The following is a 24693-nucleotide window of genomic DNA, read 5'->3' as shown; positions in this document are numbered from 1 at the left end:
CCTTTTATTAAAATGTCTTTAATCACATCATACCATTTCTGCATACATTTGTTTGTTTACAAATTTGAATGTAATAATTAAGTTTCTACTCAGTTCAAACAGATGTTCAGTAATAACAAAGAGCACAAAATGACAAAAATGTACCTCTTATCTTAGCAAATGTTCATTGGATAAATTCAAGTATGAATTGAAGATAAATGTTACTACTGATGTTTAATGAAAGGCTAAAATGTAGTACCACAATCCTTAAAGAACTTTTTGTGAATAAAGAAAAAATTCAAGACATCTTGAACTAAACGCTATGCAGAACGTATGACCTGAAAACAGATGATTATGATGATCTATGGTAAACAACTGTCGGCTACAAGACCCACATTTATGGTTCAAATGTTAGGAGCAAGTTCCCCAGTTTTCAAACAATACATAAAACAAGCTAAACTTAATGGTGAACTATTTTATCTTTACTAAATTTTTATCTGTAACCCATTTTAGAAAAAGGATTGAATGAAGGGCACTAAAACAATATTACTACTTAATGATTTTATATAACAAGACTAGGGAAAGCACATTCTGTCTTAAATAATCACATAGCATACTTCACCATGATTAAAAAATGCAACAAATAAAATTTAACACCTAACATATATATATTGGACAGATTGTATTTGCGAGAAAAGTGGCAGATGCAATCAGACATGGCTTAGACAGCATAACTGTACATTGAGGAAAAATTACATCCTTGTAAATGAAATTCTGTAACATTTCTCACTGAATGGGTAAATATGGTAGTTATCCAGAATAAAATGAAGGTGTGTCTGCTTTTTATTTGCTTTATGTCAAGCTGTCTATCTTCACACTGTAATGCTGGTCATGTTGTCTCTTGCTGTGGACATGTAAAACAAATCTTTCACTTGACTGCTAAATTAGTTGGTATAAATTTCAAAGTTTAGCTTGTGGGCCACATTTTCATTTATTTATGAAAAACGCCATTATTACATAAAAAGCATAAGGCATATATATATATATATATATTTTTTTTTTGACTTTGTGTTTCATGCACACTATGTAGCAAAACAAGGACAAATATTTATGAAGTGGTTCCTTCTCTCTTGTAGCAGAAGATGCAAACAGTTATGTTTTTTTTTCAGCATGAAGTGGGTTTGGTCAAAAAATAAAAAGAAAGAAAAAAGCAAGGCCTCCAGATAAGAAGATTGAAATAAAGCTCTCAAGAAGACTTGTGTTCAAACATGAAGAAACGATACAGGACACCAACAACAGCTGCAGCTACGGTGGGTATCAACCACATGGCCCAGGAGATGCTGAAAAGAAGGCATAGCAATTACATGTTAGTATTACAATCTGTCGTATATTTACAAAGATTTCTAAACATAGTATTTATTACTTCTCAGAATAAAACTTGTGAAACGTCTGATAAAACACACAGTCTCACCTGGATTCTCCAGAATCTTTGGCGTCTGCTACCTAAAGCAAAAGAAATGATTTGAATTCAAACAAAAGTTTTGAAAACGAAAATTTAAATTATGTAAAAGTTGGAGGATCAGAGTGGACTGGTGCCTACCTTTGTGTTCTCCTTCTTCCTGTCCTCCTACAAACACATAAATTCACTATTACTGTTTTTAATGTTGCAACACACAAGCATAATGTCAACATAAGAAAGTGTAGTTGAGATAATTTGTATAATAATTCAATATACACATAAATTCTTACTACATGACGCAGAAATATTTATAGTTTAAGAATAGTGTACAGAAAGTTGAAGTTTCAGAAAGCATCACCTACAAACTGATATGTGATGCATTAAATTTACAATGTCAAATTTTGTCTTATCTTATAGGATCATGCAGGTTTTATAAAACTACAGTATTTACAAAAAATATTTTTATAACATAAATGTAAATGTAGCTGGAGCAAGTAAGCATTTATTAAACTCAATCAGTTTTTCATACGAATGTGCTCCCAACCCCCAGCCAATCACATCACACAGACATTTACACTAATCTGGGTTCTGCAGGTTTAAACTCAAACTACATCCTTACTAAGGATGAGAAGTTGTGTAATGCAATCAACTGTCTATTGTCGCCACATACTTGCTCAAGAGAAGGGATGGATGACTCCAATCAGCTGGGCTTCATTTGACATCGTTTGCATTTAAAACTACATTTTTATTGCATACAAGTCATTGAATTTGAATTATTCTATATGTTTAGATTGTGGTGGTTTGATCTGATTAGTATAAAACATGTTTTTCTTGCAAAGTGCCTTGAGTATAAATTTGCTGTTAATCGTCACCAAATGAACTGGAGCTAAGGTAGAGCAGTGTGTGTGAAATCATACCTTTCGTCAATGATGACTCAATTTTAGCCTTTCATTAAACGTCAGTAGCAAGCTGCACACCACTCTAAATGTCCAGCTAAGTTTTCTTTTTAATTAAATGAACGTTTTTGTTCAAGAGATTCAGAAATTTAATGTGGTGCCTTAAAAGCAAAATTATGGAATTACATGTAAAAAAGAAAAGTCTTTTTAAATTTTTATCAGCATTTTACTTAGATGAAAATCAAAAACACACAAAAGAACTCGCTGTCCCTCACAGGATCAAAAACTGCTGCTCACATGATAAGCTTGTGAGGGAGTGTGACAAATCAACACTTAAAAAGCTTATAAAACTTGAAATCAGGCATGACACAATCTATATGCATGACAAACTGTTACCATTTTATTAAGAAGGAGATGCAAACACCAATTGTTTGCTTTTATTGACTGGTAGTTTGATACTGTGAAAATAATCTAATGGAAAAGACTCGTTTTGTGTGAAATTTGCATTTTAATATTCCCTCATTTTCCTGACTCGATTCTTTACATTTTTCTGGGAGCTTCTTATGATAATATGGACATGAATGCAATCATGAAACAACATAGTGCTGATTTTGTGGCATCTGGACAAACTTTGATCACTGCAAATCTATAGTTACTACAATATTATGCACTGTAAATATCCTGGATTAAATTCAGATCTTATCTCACAGTGTGATCAGTAATGAAAAATTATTTCCCCAAATATAATTTAAATGCTTTGTTTGGCATTTAATCTGAATCCATTGCAAATGAAATTCCACCCTTTTTATGACTATAGTACTCATAGTATAACCAAAGCATAGCTAAAAAGAAGGTAAGAAACCACCTGTCTTCTTACCATGTGAAGCTCTCCAATGTAGTACTGCTGGAGCATCTCCCTGGCATCTGTAGAATGGCCGACATCTTCAAAGCTCTCTGTGGCATCTGATCCCCCCTGCTCCAGCAAAACCTCCTCCCCTCCTGGATGCTAATTCAAAGAGCAGCAAACAGGGACCATTTAAATGTGGTGGGACATATCGAAAACTTGCAGGACAGTGGGTCCTGAGGACCAGGATGGGGCCAATTATCCCAACCTTGCAGGGTTATGGCCTGAGAAATAATACCTTTAAAAAAATAAAAACAATCTAAAAAAAAACATTACTATATAAGGTAATGCTTTCATAACGTGAATTATGAACAGTGATGTCAAAATCCCAAGAAAGTTGTTTGGGTGCATTGGTTGCATTTTGAATGTTGCCCAAACACTAAAATACAGGAAGGTTGCCACTGGTAGGTAATTATGTAAGAACATACTTTCTGGTAGGTAATTATGGAAGAATATACTCCATTGTGTAGAGCGTGACCGACATAATGGTCCTCTACATAATGGAGGTACTCTCAAAAACAAACGTTTTTAAGAAATCTGCGTTTTAAGAAATGTGTTATATAAAAGTGTTACTACAGTACTGCCTCTTTAAAGCTGTTATATTGAGTCCTAACAGTTAAAATGTCTTAGTGCTAGTCAATTTTACAGAGATAGCTTAAAACAATCCCATTAAACACGATGGAAACTCCAAATTAGACTTAGTACTTTACATTCTGTCTCTGTTAACAGCATTAATGAACAAGAAACAAACTGTACACACAAATGCAGGACATTATCAGAAATTCAGGAAGTAAGCTTACACGTCACATGTCTACAAGTAACGTAAAAGATCCTGAAAGAACATTGATGTCAAAATAAATGCAACCAGTGTATGTAAAAAGAGTGCTTCTTACCTCCTCTAGAAAACTTGTAATGTCGTATATCTTATTATGGATGATTAGCCACGTGTCATTGCTCATATTATGCATTCGGACCTCCTCTAATGTGTAATATTTTGCTCCCCCGTCAGCAGTTTCTCCGTTGTTCTCATTACTGTTGGTGTTAACAGATCCGCTGCCCGTATGTTCATTTATTCCCTCTCCCATTCTTACGTTTGAGTAGAAAAAAGACTGGACTCTAGCTCTTGTTACCGTCTGTTACCACGGTACCTCGTCTTGCTAGCCAACAAGACGAGCCTTTTCTTCCTTTTGGTAAGAGTTCAACGGTGTGAAAGAAGAGTCCAAGGATATAATAACACAAATGAACAAACAAAAGCGATATAAAACAGATACGAAAACGAACCTAGCGCGGCTGACCGATGTATTTAGTTAGATTATCGAACATTTACACCGGGTACATCAGCAGACATGTGAAACAGACCAATGACGTTCATGTTATTCACCCTAACGCCCACACATCACGACTGACCAATAGCGGAGTGACTTTTTCAGTGGTAGCCAATCAAATTGAGCATTTTCAGATCATGATATTACACCTTTTCTGGGTGCGCATCATTTCTTAGCCGGTTAGGCAGTTGCCGCGCCGGTGTTAGTTGGTGACGTACAGCATTTTAAAAAGAATATCAGTGACTCAGATGTACCTGACTTATACAAACAAATCCGATTTTTTTTTTTTTTGCTCTAATCTGAAAAAAAGTCTTATGCTGAACATAGTCAGCGACTATATCGTAGTGTGTGTCTGGTATGCTTTATGGTTGTCAATTTATATTGACAAAGAGTAAACTCAGACCGGTTTCCCCTGTTTATCGTGTCGTTTAAAATCTCCCCAGTTCGTCCTCTTCATACAAGTATAAGTAACACAAAGTAAATTACACCAAAATGAAGCTTCCAGTTCTCTGGTTGTGGTTAAAGACATATGGCTTATGTTGATAGGTCAGATAAACAACCACAAGATAAGGCATAATCTTGTCTCCCTTCTCTTTCAGTGCGTTCAAAGGCAGATCTGCGGGGTGTTAGGGTTAATCAGTTAGAAGTGAATAATTGATTATTAATGTCTAGAAACTACTTTTTCGATCCCTAGGAAATTGACATACATAGCAGAAGTGGGAAAACAAGAAAATTCACAAATCTTTTTTTTTTTATCGCAGTCTTAATCCATTTTATCAAAGATGTGGCATATCCAAAAACTAATTAATTCAATTCATTTATAAAAACAAATTCCATACAACTAATTTTAAAGCATTGATCAAATGTTTCACAACTTGTCAACTTATTCTAATGCCCTGTAGGTGGCAGTAGCGCGTTTTTTCTGCTTACTGCAGCGGCAGAAGAAAACTGAGAAATATGGCTGCTTCCCTGTCTGTAAACATACGCGTTGGGTTTACGAAAGCGATTTAGTTATTTTCCAGGACGCCATTAATTCTGTATTTCCACTGTACGTTCTTGTCACTAGAGCACTACGAAGTAATGACTTTTATTTAAGAGGTTTTGGATTTTTATGCTCAAGGGAATACGTAGCTATTTCTGTGTTGTTGCTTTTATTGTGACTAGCTAACATTAGCTTCTCAAACTAAGGTAAGATATATCGATTCATCAGCTATTTATCCTGGGCTATAGGAAATACTTTAAACATTAATATGTAGATTTAAATGCTTATATTTGGTATGACACTGGGAATTTACATCATCTTATTAAGACGTGGTATTCATTATTACTCAGAAACAGATTGAATTTGATGCAGATGGTTTTACTTTAATTTTACTTTAAAATGCTGTGGTTAGCAGGAATAGGTAAATTAGAGTAATGTGATATAATACTACAATGAATTATAGCGATTACATGCTCAATTAAAAGCTGAATTTGCAGAACAAATGTAATGTATTTGAGTTTAAAAAGTTGATAAGTGGCATGTTTTCGAGAAAAACTGAAGGCCAACTAACCTTATTTCTTAAAGTTATTAAACCAGTGATTCATTTTGACTTTTTATAACTGACCCAAAACTAACTAGTGATTTGATATATCTATGTGAGTCTTTAGTATTTTTTGGGGGGAGACTCTGTGGGGAGGGAGTTCTGGTTGTGTGTGTGCGCTTGTACTTATTTTGGTGCCTAGATTTAATTCTTGTGTAAAAAAAAAAAGAAGAATAGAATAAAATCAAAAAATCCATGTGACATTTAACTCTTACAAAATCAGAGCCATAGTTTCTTGGGGAACCAACTTTTAGAGTCTCACTTTCTGTTGGATGGTGAGAAATTGAACTTGTTTTCCGTTTTTATGTAAGTATAGAGATTTCATTAGATTGCGGTATTATTACTAAAGTTTATTGGGCCATACCAATTTCAAGCTGCTCAAACCTAATGTTAATGTGTATTAACTACATTTTTGTCTGAAAAATGAATTTGCAACACTTTGATTTTAACGAGCAAAAGTCAAATAGAATGGCAGATTTTCACCTGATCTGTATGTTGATATTTTCCCATAGATTATGGATGACGATGATGTGTCCATGCATAGGCTGGAAGGGACTCAGCCAGGTGCTCAAGTTGGAGGTCTGATAGTAAAGAAGAAGAGCGCTGCTTCAGAGCCACATGTTTTTCGGGCACCTACACCACGCACCTCTTTGCTGGGCTTGGACCTGCTGGCTGCGCAGAAAAGGAAGGAGCGGGAGATGAAAGAGCAAGAAGAGTCTAATGGCAATGAAAGAAACAGGAAGAAGTCAAAAGTTTCCTCCTACAAAGACTGGGAGGAAAGTAAAAGTGACTCTGGGTCTGATGATGAGGAGGATGATGATACAAGTAGTGCCACAAAGAAAGAGAGGTAAGTTATAGCAAAACATTTGGAGGAATGTCTGTTTTGTTTTAATTAAGTCTTACATATATAGCACAGTAACTGCTATTAACTACTTTTGATGTATCTTTTTTTTTTTGCCTGCAGGAAGTACCGTGTTACAGGCTCTGAGACTCCCTCCAATCCTGGAGGCGTCAGCGAAGAGTTCAGACGCCGGCATGAGCAGCGGGAAAAAGACAGGCGTGAGCAGGGAGTCTTTGCCTCCTCCAAGGAGGACAAGACCAGAGACAAAGAAAAGAGTAAAGATAAAGGAAGGGAGAGACGGAGTGAGAGAGGTGATTCCTGAAACCACTTATGTTTTTAATGAGAACAGCCATTTGATTACAGTCTAGTGTGGAACATGAGAAAAAAGTTCAAACATTGATAAAGCCTACTTAATCTGTGTGCTTTGTGAATTTTGTGCTGTTTACTTGGTTGTGTTGCATGATCGACATTATCCGAAAGTTTAATTTCTTGCCCGTTTTTACCTTGAATTTCCCTTTTCTCTGACAGATGATCGAGACAGTAGACATAGTCGGGGCAACAGTAGCAGCCGGTCGGAGCGCTTGGAACGGAGTGAGAGGAGTGAGCGCTCACAGCGAGATGGCTGGTCCGAACGCATCAGCAGAGGGAGTAAGAGAGACGAACCCGCGACACCACAGAATCGCCCCCGAGGTCAGTTTGTTTTCTTTGTCTTCATATAAAAATAAAATTTAAAACGTTCCTGTTTAGTTGTTTGACTCAACTCCTTTTGTCTTTATATAGATGCTTTTACACCTTCCCGATCTAACTGGGATGAGGACGATAGTGGTTATGGTAGCTCACGGCATTCCCAGTGGGAGTCTCCATCTCCTGCCCCCTCTCACAGAGAGTCCGATCGCTCTGAAAGAAGCCATCGTTCTGGGCGAGAGAGTGAGAGGAGGGACAGGTAACTGTCATTCACTTCATTTTGCATGACCCTGAACATTTACTATTGCTTTAATTTCACACTGGCCAGCTGTTTTTCAATAAATTGAAAATCTTAGTCCTGTTGTTGTTTTCAGATATTGTTTTATTTCCTAACTTTACCATTTTTACCTCCTCATGATTCACAGTTTTTCTTTGTTTTTAAAATTACAATTATCATTAAAATTGTGATCCTGCCCCTTGTGCAATGTGCAACTGCTCAGGAACATTTGTCTTCTGTGATTTTTCAGATCAGTCAGAGGCCGATACACTGATGACACACCCCTGCCCACCCCGTCCTACAAGTACAACGAGTGGGCCAATGATAGGAAGCATTTAGGCTCCACACCTCGTTTGTCACAAGGGAAAGGTATTATTGTCTAAGTTCAAGTTGTTTTGTATTCCAATGCAATATTTGGTGACAGAATATTATACAATTTTATTTGTGTTTCCTTTAGGCAAAAAAAATGAGGGAGGAATAGCTTTTGATGATGAGGATGAGAAAGAACAGTGGGAGGAGGACCAAAAGGTGAGACTCATACCGTTATTCCTAGTTATATTAGTTACACTGCAGAACATATTTCTTGTTTGCCAATGATAGAGCTTAATCGATTATTGTGGCTTTAAATTAAAGCAAGCTGACAGAGACTGGTACATGATGGACGAAGGCTATGATGAGTTTCACAACCCTTTCACCTCCACCTCTGAAGAATATGTGAAAAAGAGAGAGCAGATCCTCCAGAAGCAGACTCAAAAAAGAATATCTGCTCAGAAGCGACAGATCAATGAGGTAAAACCGCACATTTCCAGATAAACTTGGGCTAAATTTGAATTTGAAAATGTTTAAGTTTGAATACATATGGGAAAATTGAGAATGAAAAGACATCTAATTTCCTTCGATTCAGTACAAATTTGGAAGAGGGCCTGTTTAACCTGGCTTCCTTCCCTTTTTTATTTGCCAGACTAAAAATTTAAATGCTTCCACGCTAATTCAGTTTGTATAATAGACCAAAGATAAAAGCACACTTATTCAAAATTCTCTTTCTTTTTCCCTCTAAACACTCTTAGAATTTGTGTTCTTAAACTTGGTTTGATTTTATATGCTAAAGAAAGCACTGACATGGCATTGTTTTTTTGTTTTTGTTTTTTAATTTCACAACCAACTTAAAAGGATTAATAGATCTAAAGATTTGAGTAAAGGAAGATCAGTATAAAAAGTATTTTAACCCATTCCAGATTATGTACTGTATGTCTACTTAGTACAGATTTTATTTATACTGTGATGATCTAACAGTAAAAGACTGTTTTACCAGCAAAGCGGTAAAACAGTCATTTACTATGCAACTGAATATAAAATCAGCTTCATTTTACATTGTTTCATGAGTTGTAATGATGATAAAGTTAAACTAAAACGACATTTTTTAAAACAGCTAGAATAATCTGAGAATCTGAGTCTGGAGAATGTATTAAGTTTTGACATTAACACTTTGCAGGAGCTCTGAGTTAATTTGTAGATTTGCTTCATTTCTTCCTTTAGGATAACGAACGCTGGGAGACGAACCGTATGTTGACCAGTGGTGTTGTGCAAAGGCTGGAGGTGGATGAAGACTTTGAGGAAGACAACGCTGCTAAAGTTCACCTGCTGGTTCACAATCTGGTTCCTCCTTTCCTGGATGGAAGAATAGTTTTCACTAAGCAGGTAACCAACAATTAGATCAGTTTCTATAGATTCCAACGGCTCTGTGATTTCTAAAATCTATTTCATACTTGCTTCTTCTTCTTCAACTCAACAAGTTTAACAAAGTTATCACATTTACAGCAAAGTTTATAGATGTACCTAATTTTGAAAATATTCTGATGTGTAATGTGTTTTTATAAAAAAAAGCTTTCTACATGGCAGTTTGTTTGTGTTGAATTACATTTTTTTTCATTCTTTGTATGCATGTGTGATTTTTATTCTTTTCTTTGTTATGCAGCCAGAGCCCATCGTCCCTGTGAAAGATCCCACCTCTGACATGGCCATCATCTCTCGAAAGGGAAGCCAGCTTGTCCGTAAACATCGTGAGCAAAAGGAACGCAAAAAGGTAATCTGGGTCTGCAGCGAGGAAAAGACACGTCACTTTGTAAAAGATTGTTTTTAGGAGTGTACCAACATACATAACAGCAGTTCAGAAGAGAAACGAACCCCAGATGATTAGTTTATTTTTTGTTGCCTTAAGCAAAAGAAACAACAGGGGGGAATTATAAGTGAACAGCCTATCATGATTGATTTTTATGTCAAAATAGAAGTTTGCTAAATTTATGTCTTTTCTTACCAATTGATATTACTGGATAATATTTGTTACACCTTTTGTGGTTTACATATTTGTTAAACATTTTTCTTAACATTTGATGCTCTGTTCTCTGTGTTTTAAGAGTTTTTATGAAAATGTAATTCTTTCTTTGATTACAGGCTGCACTAATATTTTATTAGTCTTCCAATTAATTTTCCATCTTTTTCCAGGCACAGCACAAACACTGGGAATTGGCAGGCACCAAGTTAGGTGATATAATGGGTATCAAGAAGAAAGAGGATGAAGAACCTGGAGGCAAAGTGGTGGGAGAGGATGGCAAAGTAGACTACAGGTGAATGGACTGTCAGTTTTAGCTTTCAAACATATTTTTGTGTGAATTTCTTAAAATTCTCATGTTAATAAATGATCTTTTCGTATTGCACAGGGCTGATCAGAAATTTGCTGAGCACATGAAGGAGAAGAGTGAAGCCAGCAGTGACTTTGCTAAGAAGAAGAGCATTCTGGAGCAGAGGCAGTACTTGCCTATCTTTGCCGTCAGGCAGCAACTTCTCAATATCATAAGGTATCGATACTCAAGGATATAATGTTGTCGTTGCTCTCCTTAAGTCATGTTTCATCCACAGTATTTATGAAAAGTTGTTTTAAATCAAATCAGATCTTTACCGTTATTGTAACCGTTTCATCATTACATGAACTGCAACTTACAGGGACAACAGCATCGTCATTGTTGTTGGGGAAACGGGTAGCGGTAAGACCACCCAGCTGACTCAGTACCTCCATGAAGACGGCTACACTCGCTACGGGATGGTGGGTTGTACTCAGCCCCGACGAGTGGCCGCCATGAGTGTGGCCAAAAGAGTCAGCGAGGAGATCGGCACCAACCTCGGAGAGGAGGTGAGACAGAACCTGGGTCTACGTTATCACACTGATGTTTCCCTCATGCTGCTTTCTCACAGGATGCAGAGTGGGTTGGGCTTGTCGTCGGAACAGGAAGCCGGATTAAATATCCAGTAACCAATTTTTCCAGGTTTAGACTTGAATGCAGGTTGTTTCTGTCGGGGCTTCAGATGAAAGTTCTATCATTTCTACTGATGAAGAAGGGAAATATAAGCAGCTAAAAGAGTCTAGGTTCAGGATATCATCAGAATTTGGAGAGTTTAGGCTTCTACAGAAGCTGCACTTAAAATACCTGCTTCCATTTATATTTTAGATGGCTACACAGCTTTCGCAATTAACCTTTTCTTTATAATAAGTAAAAATATTTAGAAAACAATATTTAGTTTTATAAAGTTAGACATTGTTCCTGGAAACTGCTTTATTATTTCTTTTTAGTTATGTCTCAATCTGATGTTTAATTTTTTGAGTTTGTGTCAGAACTCAAAAGTCCTCAATCTGTGTTCAATAATTGCGATATATTCTATTGGAAATGAAAGTGGCAGCCATTCATAGGTGTTTGCATTACAAAGTAACAATTTAGCTTCACAAAAAAATGTTTGTTTTATAATTTGTCTCATAAATTTGAGCCATATACATTTTTTAAGTAGTTATTGTAATACAATACTGCCATCTAGTGGGGGAAAAGGAAACTACCATTTGTGGTACTTGACGTGTGAGCAGAATGAAGATCATAGTAAGAAAAATCATGGGATAATGGGAAACATGGAAATAGTATGTTATTTAAATACAAACATCATACAATTTTCAATACTTGCCTTGTGGTATCATCTGATTTGGTGAAGGAAGAAAACATCTTGAATATTCCTTCCTTATAGGTTGGATACGCAATCCGCTTTGAGGACTGCACTTCGGAGAAAACGATGATAAAGTACATGACTGACGGGATTCTGCTTAGGGAGTCTCTGCGGGAGTCGGACCTGGATCACTACAGTGCAGTTATTATGGACGAGGCTCACGAACGCTCCCTCAACACAGATGTGCTGTTTGGCCTGCTGCGGGAGGTCAGTACTGTTGGTGTTACATGTTAAAGAAAAAAAACATATAATGTGCAGATTGAAAAACTTTCTTTTGAAATGTTCAGCTCTAATTCCAGTCATGTTTGCTGTTTCATGCCAGGTTGTATCTCGACGAACTGACCTGAAGCTCATTGTGACCTCTGCTACTATGGACTCGGACAAATTTGCAGCATTTTTTGGCAATGTGCCTATTTTCCATATTCCAGGAAGAACATTTCCAGTTGACATATTGTTCAGCAAGGTATGTTAAAATCACAAATTTTCACACGATGAAATTTTACTGACTGTAATCAAGAGCAGAAATTCCTGTCGTTTGTAACTTTCTTAAAAGAAAAAAAGTTAAAACTTCCAACTTTGGTACAGAAAACATTGTTCTTCAATTTGAAATGTATCGCATTGGTCGGCAGGCCTGATTTAGCTTCATCTTTTCTTTGGTGAAAAGTGGAAAATATCGCTTTAAATTTAGAATATTATCTTTTCTTAGGGTGTGAATTAGAAGAATGTTTGAGTTGGCTCTTAACATCATTTGTTTCTATTATTTATTTTGTCTTTATTTGGCATTGTGTAGACCCCACAGGAGGACTATGTTGAGGCTGCAGTGAAGCAGGCTCTGCAGATTCACCTCAGTGGGATGGTGGGAGACATCTTGATCTTTATGCCTGGACAGGAAGATATTGAGGTAAATTATCTGGCAGCGATGATGTGTCAGATGCTATTACCTATTAATTACACCTTTTTGTTACTGACAAGTTAAGAGGTTTCAAACACATTTCTTTGATTGGTGAAACATAATTTAACTTCTTCAAACTCTGACTGTAAAATAGTTGTTTTATACGTACATTTTGTTGTAGTCGTATCTGCAGCTTGCATGTGATTTTGTTTTCCTTCCAGGTAACATCGGACCAGATCGTGGAACGCCTGGAAGACTTGGAGAACGCTCCTCCACTGGCTGTGCTGCCCATTTACTCACAACTTCCTTCTGATCTCCAAGCGAAGATCTTCCAGAAGGTTTGCCTCAATCACCACAGCTGATTAGTTTTTTTTGCATTTCGTCTGTGTGCTACTTTTCTTTGTATTGACTTTATTTTGATCTTGCGTCGTAAGGCTCCAGATGGTGTTAGAAAATGCATTGTTGCCACAAACATTGCAGAGACGTCGCTCACTGTGGATGGGATCATGTTTGTTGTGGATTCAGGCTATTGCAAACTTAAGGTACTTACAGCCTGGATGTCATTTTTTGCTCCTTTTGTGTACAATATTAATAGAGACAATATTCAGCATGAATTACTCACTCGACCCCTTTTTGAAATCTTTTTAAATTTGACAGGTTTTCAACCCTCGGATCGGTATGGATGCTCTCCAGGTTTACCCTATCAGTCAGGCTAATGCCAACCAGCGCTCCGGCCGAGCCGGGCGTACAGGACCAGGCCAGTGTTACAGGTGACTCTCAAGCCTTCACCAGCTCTTAAAGGGGACTTGCAATTCATGAAGCCATTGAGCTGAAATTGCTGCTTAGCTTTTCAATTCATGTTTTTTAAAGTTGCCAATTTTTCCTTAGTAGAACTTGTTGAAGCATTTTAAGTATAAATGTAAATATTATTTGTTCTAATCTTGTAGAACAAAATTACTTGTAAATAATGTAGGGAATGGTGTTTAATTGCGATTTCTTTCTTACTAAGAAGTGTGAATCAAATGTAATTATTTGGTTCCCTCTTTGATCGTTCGATGCAAATGCAGAGAAGAGAGCAGACATTGATTCCCTGAGGATTTTTATCTAGTTAAACTGGGCAAATATGTCACAGGGGTCTTATTTCTTTTGCCTACAGAAAAGACTGTGACACTGATATGTATTTTACTTTTGAAAGTTCATATTTTATAATAAATCTCATCCACTTGCCCTTCCAGAAACCTAACAACCTCAGGCTGATTTTCTTTAAGCAGATTTGATGTGTTTGAGTTGCTGTGAATGCGTGAGATGGCTCATTTGGTCAGGGTGGGGATTCACACATGAAACATTCACACCTTATAAAATTATTAGAATAGAACATTAATGGGAAAATCCAGTATATCGTCACCAAAGAGAAAGTACACAGATATGCCTTAAAATTGGTACAATTATTTAAAAAAATACAGCATACAGAACGTACAATGTAAGAAAAACTATACAGTTATGCCACAGATGTAGATGAAGATTTTACAAAGTGTACAAATTAGATAATAGAAAAACTGACAAACTGTGTTGTATATTTGTACAAAAACAGACCATTTCCTTAAAAAACATCAGTGAAAAAGATAGCAGTACGATGTCCTCCACTGTGGTAAAGTTTATTTGGTGTTTTTCTCCTCCACAAAGGCTTTACACTCAGAGTGCCTATAAGAATGAGATGCTGACCACCACCATCCCAGAGATCCAGAGAACCAACCTGGCCAATGTGGTCCTGCTGTTGAAGTCTCTGGGGGTCCAGGACTTGCTCCTGTTCCACTTCATGGATCCACCGCCTGAGGACAACATGCTCAACTCCATGTACCAGCTCTGGATCCTGGGAGCTCTGGACAACACAGGTGGGTCAACAGTGGCTTCACTTGGAAAAAACTAAACCGAATCAGTTGCATCTTTCAGTTTTTGTGGTTAAGACGCATCTTCCACTGGTTCAGACAAGAATGTCTGCAATGTATTTACCCCTTTCAAGAAATAGTCAATTTTATTTAAAACTTCATTTTTCAAGTATGATTTCAAGAAATTATAGACCAATACAACAATAAACCTCTAATAAATACCTTATTTTGTCACTACAATGTTACATGTGTTATTTAAAACTGTGTTTTTCACAATTTTAATATTTTTGCAGAGCATAAATCCTGTTTGGGTAAAAGTTTTGAACTGGAAAGTGGTAGTTTTGGCAGAAAATCATCACGTGATCTAATTTTCATTTAGTGACCTGAACAGTGACCACTAACATGATGATTCAGTTGAGCTCAGCACACTAACCTTTGGGAGCAATTTATTCACGTGGTGTTTTATTTGAGAAAAGATGGCTTGCCGTGGTGGCGTAGGGGATAGCGCGACCCATTGCGGGTTCGACTCCCGGACAATATTTGCTGCATGTCTTCTCCCCTCTCGTTCCCCCTTTCCTGTCAGCCTACTTTCATATAAGGGACACTAGAGCCCACAAAGAGACCCCCTGGAGGGGTAAAAAAAAAAAAAAAAAAAAAAATAGATGGCTTGTAGATGACCTCTAGTGGCTGTCAGTGATACTGCACTTATCTTGTTTACTTCATATCCAGAACAGGAGGATTTGGCCATCTTTTGCAAACATTTGATCTTTTTTGTGAGACTAAACATATGATGGCACTCAACAAAAAAACGCTGAAACTCAAAGGCCCAGGAGGGAATAAATTTGCTTTTTCATGCATTAATAGTGTCTCTTAACTTTGCTAATTAACATTTCTGTAATCTTTAAATTTAAATTTACTAAATATAGTTTGATAGCAATATGATTATTGTAATTAAACATTTTTACCATGGACATATCATTCATCCTTGTAATTGGTTGTAAATGTACAGTAAGCAGGCGAAATGCTGCTTAATGATGATGATATAAAGTTTGAGATTCTTAGGGTTTATTTCCTCCTCTTTGTGGCACTTTGGGTTTCCCCAGACTGATAATGATGCTACAAATGGAGGCAGGATGCTGCACCGATGATGCTGACTCCACAGACGGGCCTGGAGGAGTTAGTTGTGAGGTTTAGCCAGGGGAGTAATTGCCTAGTTTCTGATCCCGTGTTTTATTTGACTGGTTGGGTCTCAGTTCTATCTCATCCTTAGCCAGATTCCTGGGGATTTAGGGATTTGAGAATAAGAGGAGACTTTTGATGATTCTCTGTATGGTGTGTTAACAGCAGATTATCTCTGATTAAGGCTTACCTGCCCTAAACTGGCTGCTCTGCTACTTTGCTTTTCCTCATCATAAGCTTCTTAGACTCTTTCGTTTAATCATTTGAATCAGAAACGGTAAAGTTTTTAATCTCATGGGGTTTTTTTATTGCCAAAAGTATTTTAAGCTGTCAGCAGTTCCTTCTCTCCTGTCGCTCTGATAGATCAATGTCACATAATGGTGATGCTTCCTTTATGCCAGCAGATTTTAGATAGAAAAGAAGCTTGTCAGTCTTCTTAATGTTTGTCTCTCCAGCATTTTTCACATTCCTTTTCACACTTGTAATGTTATACCTGTTTTTATTTTTTTCTTCAGGTGCTCTGACCCCAACGGGGCGTCTGATGGTGGAGTTTCCACTCGACCCCGCCCTCTCAAAGATGCTTATTGTGTCCTGTGACATGGGCTGCAGTGCAGACATCCTCATCATCGTCTCTATGTTGTCTGTGCCAGCCATCTTTTACAGACCTAAGGTTTGTGCTTTGCTAGCTGGTATTTAGTAGCTTTCTATTTGTTTGTACTAAAAGTGAGACTCAGACAAGAAAACAACCAGTGTCACATCTGGACACTGGGGGCCACATTTCGTCATATACTGTGTGTTATGACCCAACATGCATACATTTTAGTATGAATTTGCAGTAATGTAGATTAAGTGTGTAATTTGTGTGTGTCGTTAGGGGTTGAACGACTACATATTTTTTAAGGTCGACTACATCATGATAATAGTCGAGTCGATGTCGACTAGTCGCGGTGACGTCATAGTGACGTAAGCGCAAAAACCCTTCACAACTACTTGGAGGCTTTATTAGCTATTTTCACGGCAAATATTGACCCCCCCCCCCCCACACACACACACACACACTCTCCCCTTCTCCTGCTTTTACTAAGTCTATTATGGAGATTCTTCGTGAGCAGCGGGGAAAAGTTTGTTGCACAAAGTCGGGTCTGACTTTTTTTTTCTAAACACCGGCTGATGCTGATGATCTCTGGATAGTTACTATAGGAGTCAAATTATCACACTGACTACATGGTGCTTTTGGAACATCACAAGCCAAACTTGTTATGAACGGATCCCGTTTGGTTACAGCTGAATTCAACGAAACCACCTGCTTCTCCTCCGCCCGATGCGCGGCAGGAAGCTCTGCTGACTCAGCAGATTGAACGATTTAAGATATTTTCTAGTCAACGTCGTCAACATGATAAAAGTCGAGTCGATGTCGAGTTGACTAGTCGTTGTGACGTCATAGCAACGCAAGACGCAAAGCTTTGGAGTAACGTACAGGCTTTATTACCCGTTTTCACGGAAAAATGTCACGCCATTTTGCAGCCAGTGTTCTGTCAGATCTGCTGTCAGAGTGTCATACACTTCTGACAGCTGATCTGATGACACTTCTAAGCACGAAGTGTCATTCTTAGCACGAACTCACGGCTATATATATGTCAGACAAGTATACACTGTCATTACCAACTACAGGCTTTTATTTAATCAGCAGCTGTCATTACCACAGATCTTTATTTAATCAGCAACATAACATCATAATGTATTAGTTAGATCGTCGTGACAAAGACACTCGCGAGCCGGCTAAGTGACATCCTTAGCGGGAAGGGGGCGAGTTTTAGACGGCTCGTGTTTTGTAGTGGACTGCAGCTGCAACTCCATCTCCTTTTAAAAACACTGTAAAACCACAAATATGCATCCATCTACATATCATTTAAACTAATGTATTAACTTATTTTTCTTGTGTCTTGTGACGTATACTGTGCTGTCAGATCAGCACAGGCTGTCACCACCGGCAATCACATGACTGCGACTAGTCGACATGAAATGTAAAAACTCGCGAGACGTCCTAGAGTCGACTAGTCGACTAATTGGTTCAACCCCTAGTGTGCGTGCGTGCGTGTGCGACTACTTAGGAGGGGTAATTTTAACGATGAATGCACAAGTGATTTTCACACATTGTTCACTAAATCTGTTAATCTTTTCACCTTTAGTGCAGAATAGCAACGTATCTGCATGTGCTTTTGAATTTTAGCTGTCTGACTATTTTTATTCCCTTCTGAGATTCAGATCTATTTTGAACTAAAAACGTTTTTGCCTCTACAGGGTCGTGAGGAAGAAAGCGACCAGGTGAGGGAGAAGTTCTCAGTCCCTGAGAGCGACCACCTCACATACCTGAACGTTTACATGCAGTGGAAGAACAACAATTATTCCAGCATCTGGTGCAATGATCACTTCATCCACACCAAGGCCATGCGCAAGGTCAGACTTGTGTGTTATTCATCCAAACTTGTTAAATTCCCACTGCACAATATTTTTATGTGTGAATTGTACAGATTAATTTGTGAATACTTCCATTTCCAGCCCATTTCATGTGACTTTCACATGTAGTCCTTTATAACATCATGTAGCCAGTGTAGATTTTTATCTGTTTTTCCAGGTGCTAATGGTTTTACTTCCACTCCCAATGTGTTTCCTTTATTTATTGTATTTTTTTGTTCAGGTGCGTGAGGTGCGTTCCCAGTTAAAGGACATCATGGTTCAGCAGAAGATGAACCTTATGTCCTGTGGCTCAGACTGGGACATCATCAGAAAGTGTATCTGTGCTGCTTACTTCCACCAGGCAGCCAAGCTCAAGGTACTCTTTGCGCTCCGGGTTCTCCTCAGTTAATATGTTAGGCCCAGCGGCGGCCAGTTGTGGCAGATTTATAGCAGCATAATTACAGAGTGGTGAAATATCCCCCCTGGCCTCACATTAATACAACGCTAAAATCTGAAAGGGAATTTAAAGTCATGACTATATAATCATGGTTTTCAGTTTGACTTACGAGTAGCCAGCCAAACCAAGCAATCATATTAAACTTGGATATACTTTAGATTTTTCTTTTCGTCTGCTGTCTAAGCCAAGTTGAGAAGCAAATTAGCCTGCATGACCTGCTCTGCTTTGACCTTATGGTGCACCCTGAAATGCAGGCACATTTAAACTCCGGCACAGACTCTTGTATTGCAGTTTATTAGTTATTTATGCATATATTTGTTCACAGGGCATTGGTGAATATGTGAACGTGAGGACAGGCATGCCATGCCACCTCCACCCCACCAGCTCCCTGTTTGGTATGGGCTACACCCCCGACTACATCATCTACCACGAGCTTGTGATGACTACAAAGGTAAACGCATGCGAAAGCAAAAGAACAATAAAGTTAAAAACATCAATTATAGATGTTTTTGATTTTGAACTGTGTGCTTTGTTTTGCAGGAGTACATGCAGTGTGTTACTGCTGTGGACGGAGAGTGGCTGGCGGAGCTGGGACCCATGTTTTACAGCATCAAACATGCAGGAAAGAGCAGACAGGTACGTTTGGGAAAGGTTGATGCTCATTTATTTTCAAATTTGGCCTACAATACAAAAGTAAAATGTTCGTAGATATTTTTCTATCAGTGAAGGTGTGCAAGAATGTTCTGTCTCCCAAATGATGGCAGAACTGTTTATTTGTGACTACATCTGTAATATCGTTTATAAATAGCAAATTTTCACACGTCCCTTGTTGCTACTTGTTACATATGTCCAAGGGTTGTGATCAGTACTGCTAAAAATATAAAACCTCTTAATTGCAAAGGTATATTAGGATTTAGGTCTAGGGTAGGGTTACTATCCTAGCAATAACATTTTGTGCTGTTCCCTCAACATGAGAAGATCTTTACCCAAGAAAGTAAATCTATGCAGACATGGTGAAGTTAGATGTAAAAGAATGGAAGCTCTTTCCTCTTGAATAAAATATTTTATCCTACGCTACTTTTTCTCAAAATGAATTCAAAATGAATTCCTGGAATCAAAATCTCATGGAATCATAGTGATCGTTGCAAACTATGGATTTGGAAAAGGATGTTCAAATAGTTGCATAAAGGTTTAATATGTGCATCTTTCACTTCTCTCAATATACTCTACAGTAGGGCTGCACAATATATTACATTATTGAATTTCATTGAAGCTTGAAATTCAATAAATATCAGTTAATATTAGCTGCACCAGTTGATTGAAATCTGACATGTTTTTCTTACCCATCTCTACGCATCGTTTTGAATCTATAGTGTTTTAGTTAGGCTCACTTTGCACTGGTGGTACAAAACATTGTATCTGGGAAATTTGGAGGGCATTATAACAGCTTTAGAGAATTTCAAAGGTCAACATCCACCATGTTAAGGAGAAGCAGTTGCAGTGAAGCTTTGCTGTTGCCCTACAGGTGAAGAATGGGTCTGAGAATTGTGTCAAATGTCTTGTTGGGAGGACTCTCTCAAAGTAACCCTTACATAAGTGCCAAGACGCAGGTTTCACAGTGGAACTTTTTGCTACTCTACCCACTGACACAATAATACTTCCTGTGTTCCTCCACCTGTTTGCATTGCTCCTGTAGGAGAACCGTCGGCGGGCCAAAGAGGAGCTGAGCAACATGGAGCAGGAGATGGTCCTGGCTCAGGAGCAGCTGAGGGCGCGTCGAGAGGAGCAGGAGAAAAAGAGCAACGCCGGCAGTGTGAGGTAAGTGAAGCGTCTTCACCACATAGCCCTCAACTAGCAGGCGTTCCTCTCGGCCTCTCATTTGCCATGCACTGTCAAGATTAGAAAGGTTTAATTTACCTTCCTCTCTGCCTACCCACGTCTCCACCCTGCCGTCGCCGTCCTCCTCTCCCACTCTCTCGACTCCACCTTTCTCACTCTTCGTGATGAGCTTGTCTCACCTCTGGTCCCTCCAGACGAGACAAAAAGAAATAATATTGACTCCAGGCTGACCCCCATTACTGCAGCAATTTAAATTGTGCCACAGCAGAACAGAGAAAAGGAGGGGAACGTTCGTTTTCAAATTAAACCAAAAAATTAATTTCACACCCATCTGCGAGCCTCACACAGAGAAATGGGGCTATAAAGACTGATTTAAAAAGAACTTTTACTGTTAATTAATCAGCTGGTTTATCTGCTCCGAGTTTAGTGTGACAGATACGTTGAAAATAATCACACCGGAGTCTTAGGATTAAAAATTAGATTTAAGCGGGGGAAGTTGGTAATAAAGTTGAAAGCTCTCTTGGGTGTGTGTTGGTTCTTTGTCCTCTTGCAGGTCTCACTAGTGTCGTCTGTTTGAGCTCCCTGTTACCAGGATGGAATATTTGATCTGGTTTCCCTTGATCCGGCAGCTGCTCATCATCATTCTTCCTCCTATCAGTTAGTAAACAGCCCAGCGACTAGAGCTGGGCAGAAATATAGAACCATTTTGTGTGACGAAAGGGAAATGAGGCCTTTGTAGTTCTGGACTAGATTTAAAGGGAGATTCTTTTAAATCTGATTCAAATAGTAATAGCTAATTATACCAACAATGTTTGCACAAATAAAAATATTAAATTTATGCCTATAGATTTCAACATTTTTTCATTTTGATATAAATAAATTGAGCTCAATTTATTTATCGATGTTGGGAGGAATACAGTAAAATCTTAAATGGATGTGAATTGTTTTGAAAAGGCAAATTAGGCATTTCTGTGAAAGTATTAGATACATTCCTACCCAGTGTTGCAACGCTTAAGGAGAGAGATGTGTGCCCAGTTGTGGAGTATTTTTTCTATAGAGGGATCCACAACAATCTCCCAAAGTAATCAGGAGCGACAAGGGGTGGGAATATTTTGGCACTTGGAAAATCGATAAAATGTGATTATAAATCGAATATCATAGACAATTTCAATCTTTCCTATCATTCTTTTCAAAAAGTGAAACTTATTTATTACATAGATTATTTAGACACCTTTATTTCTGCTATTTTTGATGATTATGGTTTACAGACACACTTTTTCTTTCCTTTAAACTTTCTATGAATAGATTTGGATACAACAGTCTGTGAACAGTCAGTTTCTGAGTGTAGAGCTCCTGACCCAGGAAGGCTCAGGAAACCTCTGCAGATGTTTTAATTTCATTAGCTGATTAGTATTTGTTCATTAATTGCTTCCATTATTTTGTTCTTGAAGAGAGATGTTTGTCTATCCCAACATTTGTAGCTCCTGCTGCAGATGGTGGCTCTTACACCAGAATCCTCCTGATGTAGAGAAGCAATAGACTGAAGAAAGGTATCAGTTGGTGTTTAGGGTCAACAAAAATCTAACCATTCTTGTCGTACTGTTCATTCACTTTAGACATGCACAGAAATTTGAATGGATGGATTGATGCATTAAGTTAAATGTAGGTTTTAAAATCTATTAGGTCTTAATTTAGGTCAAAATAGATTTTAAAACGCCTCAAATTTGACTTAAACTCACAGAAACCAAATTTTCAAACAAAATGCTGGAAGATGAGACACATTTGCTGCTGTTCAGCTAATTCAGCCTGTTATTAATGGTGAAGCTCAGAGAGAACGGCTGCCAAGTTATTAAGGGGGGTCCCAGAATATCACAAGAATAGCTTTGGTGAAAAAGCCCCCAGTGGCAGAAAGGAGGTTAAGCCCTGATGGTGTAATTGCTACATGTATGTAGGCAAGAGGGAGAGATGAGGGAAGTGTGGGCAGTGTCATTGTCACGTAATTAAAGATGATGGATTGTTTTGTCAGAGACATCAGAGTCCATGTCCCAACACTTTCCACTGAGACACCGCTCTGCCTTTTCACTCTCCTGTCCTGCTGCTTAAATGTTCCCATCCTGCTACACAAACACATCCTCCTCCTCCCCACTTATTTTCTGAAACTCCAGTCTGGTCTCCAATGCAAGAAATATTTGGATTGAAGAATGAAGCAGGCGGATAAATATGACTTTATTTCAGTAAATAAATGTCTCATGTGCTATTATTCCCTCTTTCTTGATTTAGGGCAGTGAAAATCTGCACACCAGGGAGAAGAGAGGAGGCACCCATGACACCCAGACACACCCCGGCCCGCTTTGGACTGTAAAACTCACCTCGACTTCTTAGAAGACACTGCCATTCAAATCTGGACCACACTAGCGCAACAACAACATCCACAAAAAAAGAAAACATTTCACTTTCCATCTCCCTCTGGTCTCTTCTGCAGTTCATGTGTAGGCCACAAGAGTGAGAACTTGCATAAGGCTTGTATGAGTCCTAAACAACACTGAACCTCCCTCCACCTTCAGTGGCCACATGATACTAAAGGAACACAAGAACCACTGTTTTTATGTTCGTTCTCTTTTTATATGCTCAACATTGACATTTGCCTGCTTGACAAAAAGTTATTTTACACTAGGTGTTGTATTAAAATCTTTTTTTTTTCTTAATTCTGTTGTCAGAGACTAAAAAAAAAACAAATTCAGTGTTGCTTCTTTGTGTAGTAGTTCTTGTGTGGTGGGTGGAACAGTGTTTGTCACCTTGAAGGGCTTCTCCACAGACTGAAGCGTCATTCTAACTGTACTGTCCCATACAGCTGGATTGCAACGCACACAACTGTCATGCAGGCTTTGATGGTTGACCTTTTTTCTTCTTGGTGTTGAACTCGCTCCAGCAAAGTAGTGCACTGCAGCATTGCTACTTCTTCATGTTAGCCGTTACAGTTTCATGGCTCTAACTTAAAAACACAAACAAACCTTTTGCTTTGTAATTTGTGCTGAAGAAAAATAGTTTTCAAGTGAATCATTTTGATGGGCTCCCTTCCCTGCTCTCTCAGGTGGTTGAGATTAAAGATCAGGTTTTTCCTAGATAAAGCCAGTTTTTCTTCTCTTTTTATTTGTTAAAGAATTGCAAGAGGAAATGTGGTGCAAATTCTTTGATAAAAGTAGCAATAGAAAATGCAAGAGCTAAAAAAAAAATCCTCATTTAGCTTTAATGTGTTACCTTTATCTGGCTTTTATTCATCTAAAAAAAAAAATTACATGTTGATTGTTGGTGTGTTTAAAGACTGAAAATGGGGGGAGTTATTTTGTTGCATTTAAGGAATAGAGGAAAAAGCAGATGATCAAGGAAGAACATCTGATTCTGAACTGTGCCCAGTTGATTGGTTCATCCCTGGCTGAAATATAAAGCAGCTGTGGATAAATTGTAAACATTGTGTTTGTTCTTCTATCTCATGCTTCTTTTAACAATTGATGTAAATGGAAGAAAATAAACATTACGTATTTTTTTGTAATCTCAGACAATCTGATTTAATATTTTAGGTTCTCAAAGGTCTTTTTTTTAGTGATATTTGATTAATGTGCGCACGTTTAGGTTGGCTTTGCGGTGGCACAAATGATAACTTAATAAGTGAAAGCGATGCAAATTTAGCCCATAAATTGCCTACTTGCAGGTTCAGTGATTTATATTTACAGATGCACAAGCAAGAGTAAACAACGGTGGGTGATTAATTTACAAGTTCTCAGCTGTGCACATGCCAGCATGCCAACAACTGAATTATTTTCTTCTGCCACAACCTTAATTATGCAGTAGAGAAAATAAGACTTCAACAAATAATTGTGGATAATGATCAATTGGGAAGTTATGTGGATTAAAATTAATTGGTTTTTGCCACAACAGATTATACATTAGGAAAACAGTAAATGATTTTATATAGCCCTCTAGGTATTTCTCT

The 24693-nt window shown here is 37.9% G+C and overlaps 2 protein-coding genes across 3 annotated transcripts; one reads left to right on the top strand and one right to left on the bottom strand.

Moving 5' to 3' along the window:
- On the bottom strand, window positions 1-4619 carry cyb5b (cytochrome b5 type B). Of its 2 annotated transcripts, none has more exons than XM_032560450.1 (5): window positions 4132-4619; window positions 3212-3340; window positions 1580-1606; window positions 1451-1482; window positions 1-1316 (listed from the first exon to the last, which is right to left on the bottom strand). In XM_032560450.1, the coding sequence occupies exons 1-5, from the start codon at window positions 4321-4323 to the stop codon at window positions 1226-1228; spliced, it is 471 nt and encodes a 156-aa protein (XP_032416341.1). In that variant the 5' UTR covers window positions 4324-4619; the 3' UTR covers window positions 1-1225. The 2 variants fall into 2 exon arrangements, with proteins under 2 accessions (XP_032416341.1, XP_032416340.1); XM_032560449.1 differs by having other exon boundaries at window positions 1-1319; window positions 4132-4617.
- Window positions 4620-5501: 882 nt separating this feature from the next.
- dhx38 (DEAH (Asp-Glu-Ala-His) box polypeptide 38) lies at window positions 5502-24252 on the top strand. The gene is made up of 27 exons (XM_032560448.1): window positions 5502-5751; window positions 6659-6993; window positions 7111-7298; window positions 7516-7677; window positions 7768-7930; window positions 8199-8317; window positions 8406-8476; window positions 8582-8737; window positions 9485-9646; window positions 9924-10031; window positions 10451-10572; window positions 10666-10803; window positions 10949-11135; window positions 12014-12199; window positions 12315-12455; window positions 12783-12893; window positions 13106-13222; window positions 13319-13426; window positions 13542-13654; window positions 14568-14776; window positions 16465-16619; window positions 18251-18406; window positions 18648-18782; window positions 19189-19314; window positions 19404-19499; window positions 20560-20681; window positions 22983-24252. The coding sequence occupies exons 2-27, from the start codon at window positions 6662-6664 to the stop codon at window positions 23062-23064; spliced, it is 3765 nt and encodes a 1254-aa protein (XP_032416339.1). The 5' UTR covers window positions 5502-5751; window positions 6659-6661; the 3' UTR covers window positions 23065-24252.
- Window positions 24253-24693: the final 441 nt, after the last annotated feature.

Source organism: Xiphophorus hellerii, chromosome 4, assembly GCF_003331165.1.
Source record: "Xiphophorus hellerii strain 12219 chromosome 4, Xiphophorus_hellerii-4.1, whole genome shotgun sequence".
In the NCBI taxonomy this organism is placed as follows: domain Eukaryota; kingdom Metazoa; phylum Chordata; class Actinopteri; order Cyprinodontiformes; family Poeciliidae; genus Xiphophorus; species Xiphophorus hellerii.
The sequence above is the reverse complement of the archived record's forward strand: the minus strand, read 5'-3'. Positions and strand labels throughout refer to the sequence as shown.

Coding starts and splice junctions, on each gene's coding strand:
- cyb5b (XM_032560449.1), bottom strand. CDS start 4,323: ATGGGAGAGGGAATAAATGAACATACGGGCAGCGGATCTGTTAACACC. Junction 3,341..4,131: donor TTACAAGTTTTCTAGAGGAG/GTAAGAAGCACT, acceptor TCTTTGAATTAG/CATCCAGGAGGGGAGGAGGT. Junction 1,607..3,211: donor ACATTGGAGAGCTTCACATG/GTAAGAAGACAG, acceptor ATGTGTTTGTAG/GAGGACAGGAAGAAGGAGAA.
- dhx38 (XM_032560448.1), top strand. CDS start 6,662: ATGGATGACGATGATGTGTCCATGCATAGGCTGGAAGGGACTCAGCCA. Junction 12,200..12,314: donor TGTTTGGCCTGCTGCGGGAG/GTCAGTACTGTT, acceptor GTTTCATGCCAG/GTTGTATCTCGACGAACTGA. Junction 16,620..18,250: donor CCATCTTTTACAGACCTAAG/GTTTGTGCTTTG, acceptor TTGCCTCTACAG/GGTCGTGAGGAAGAAAGCGA.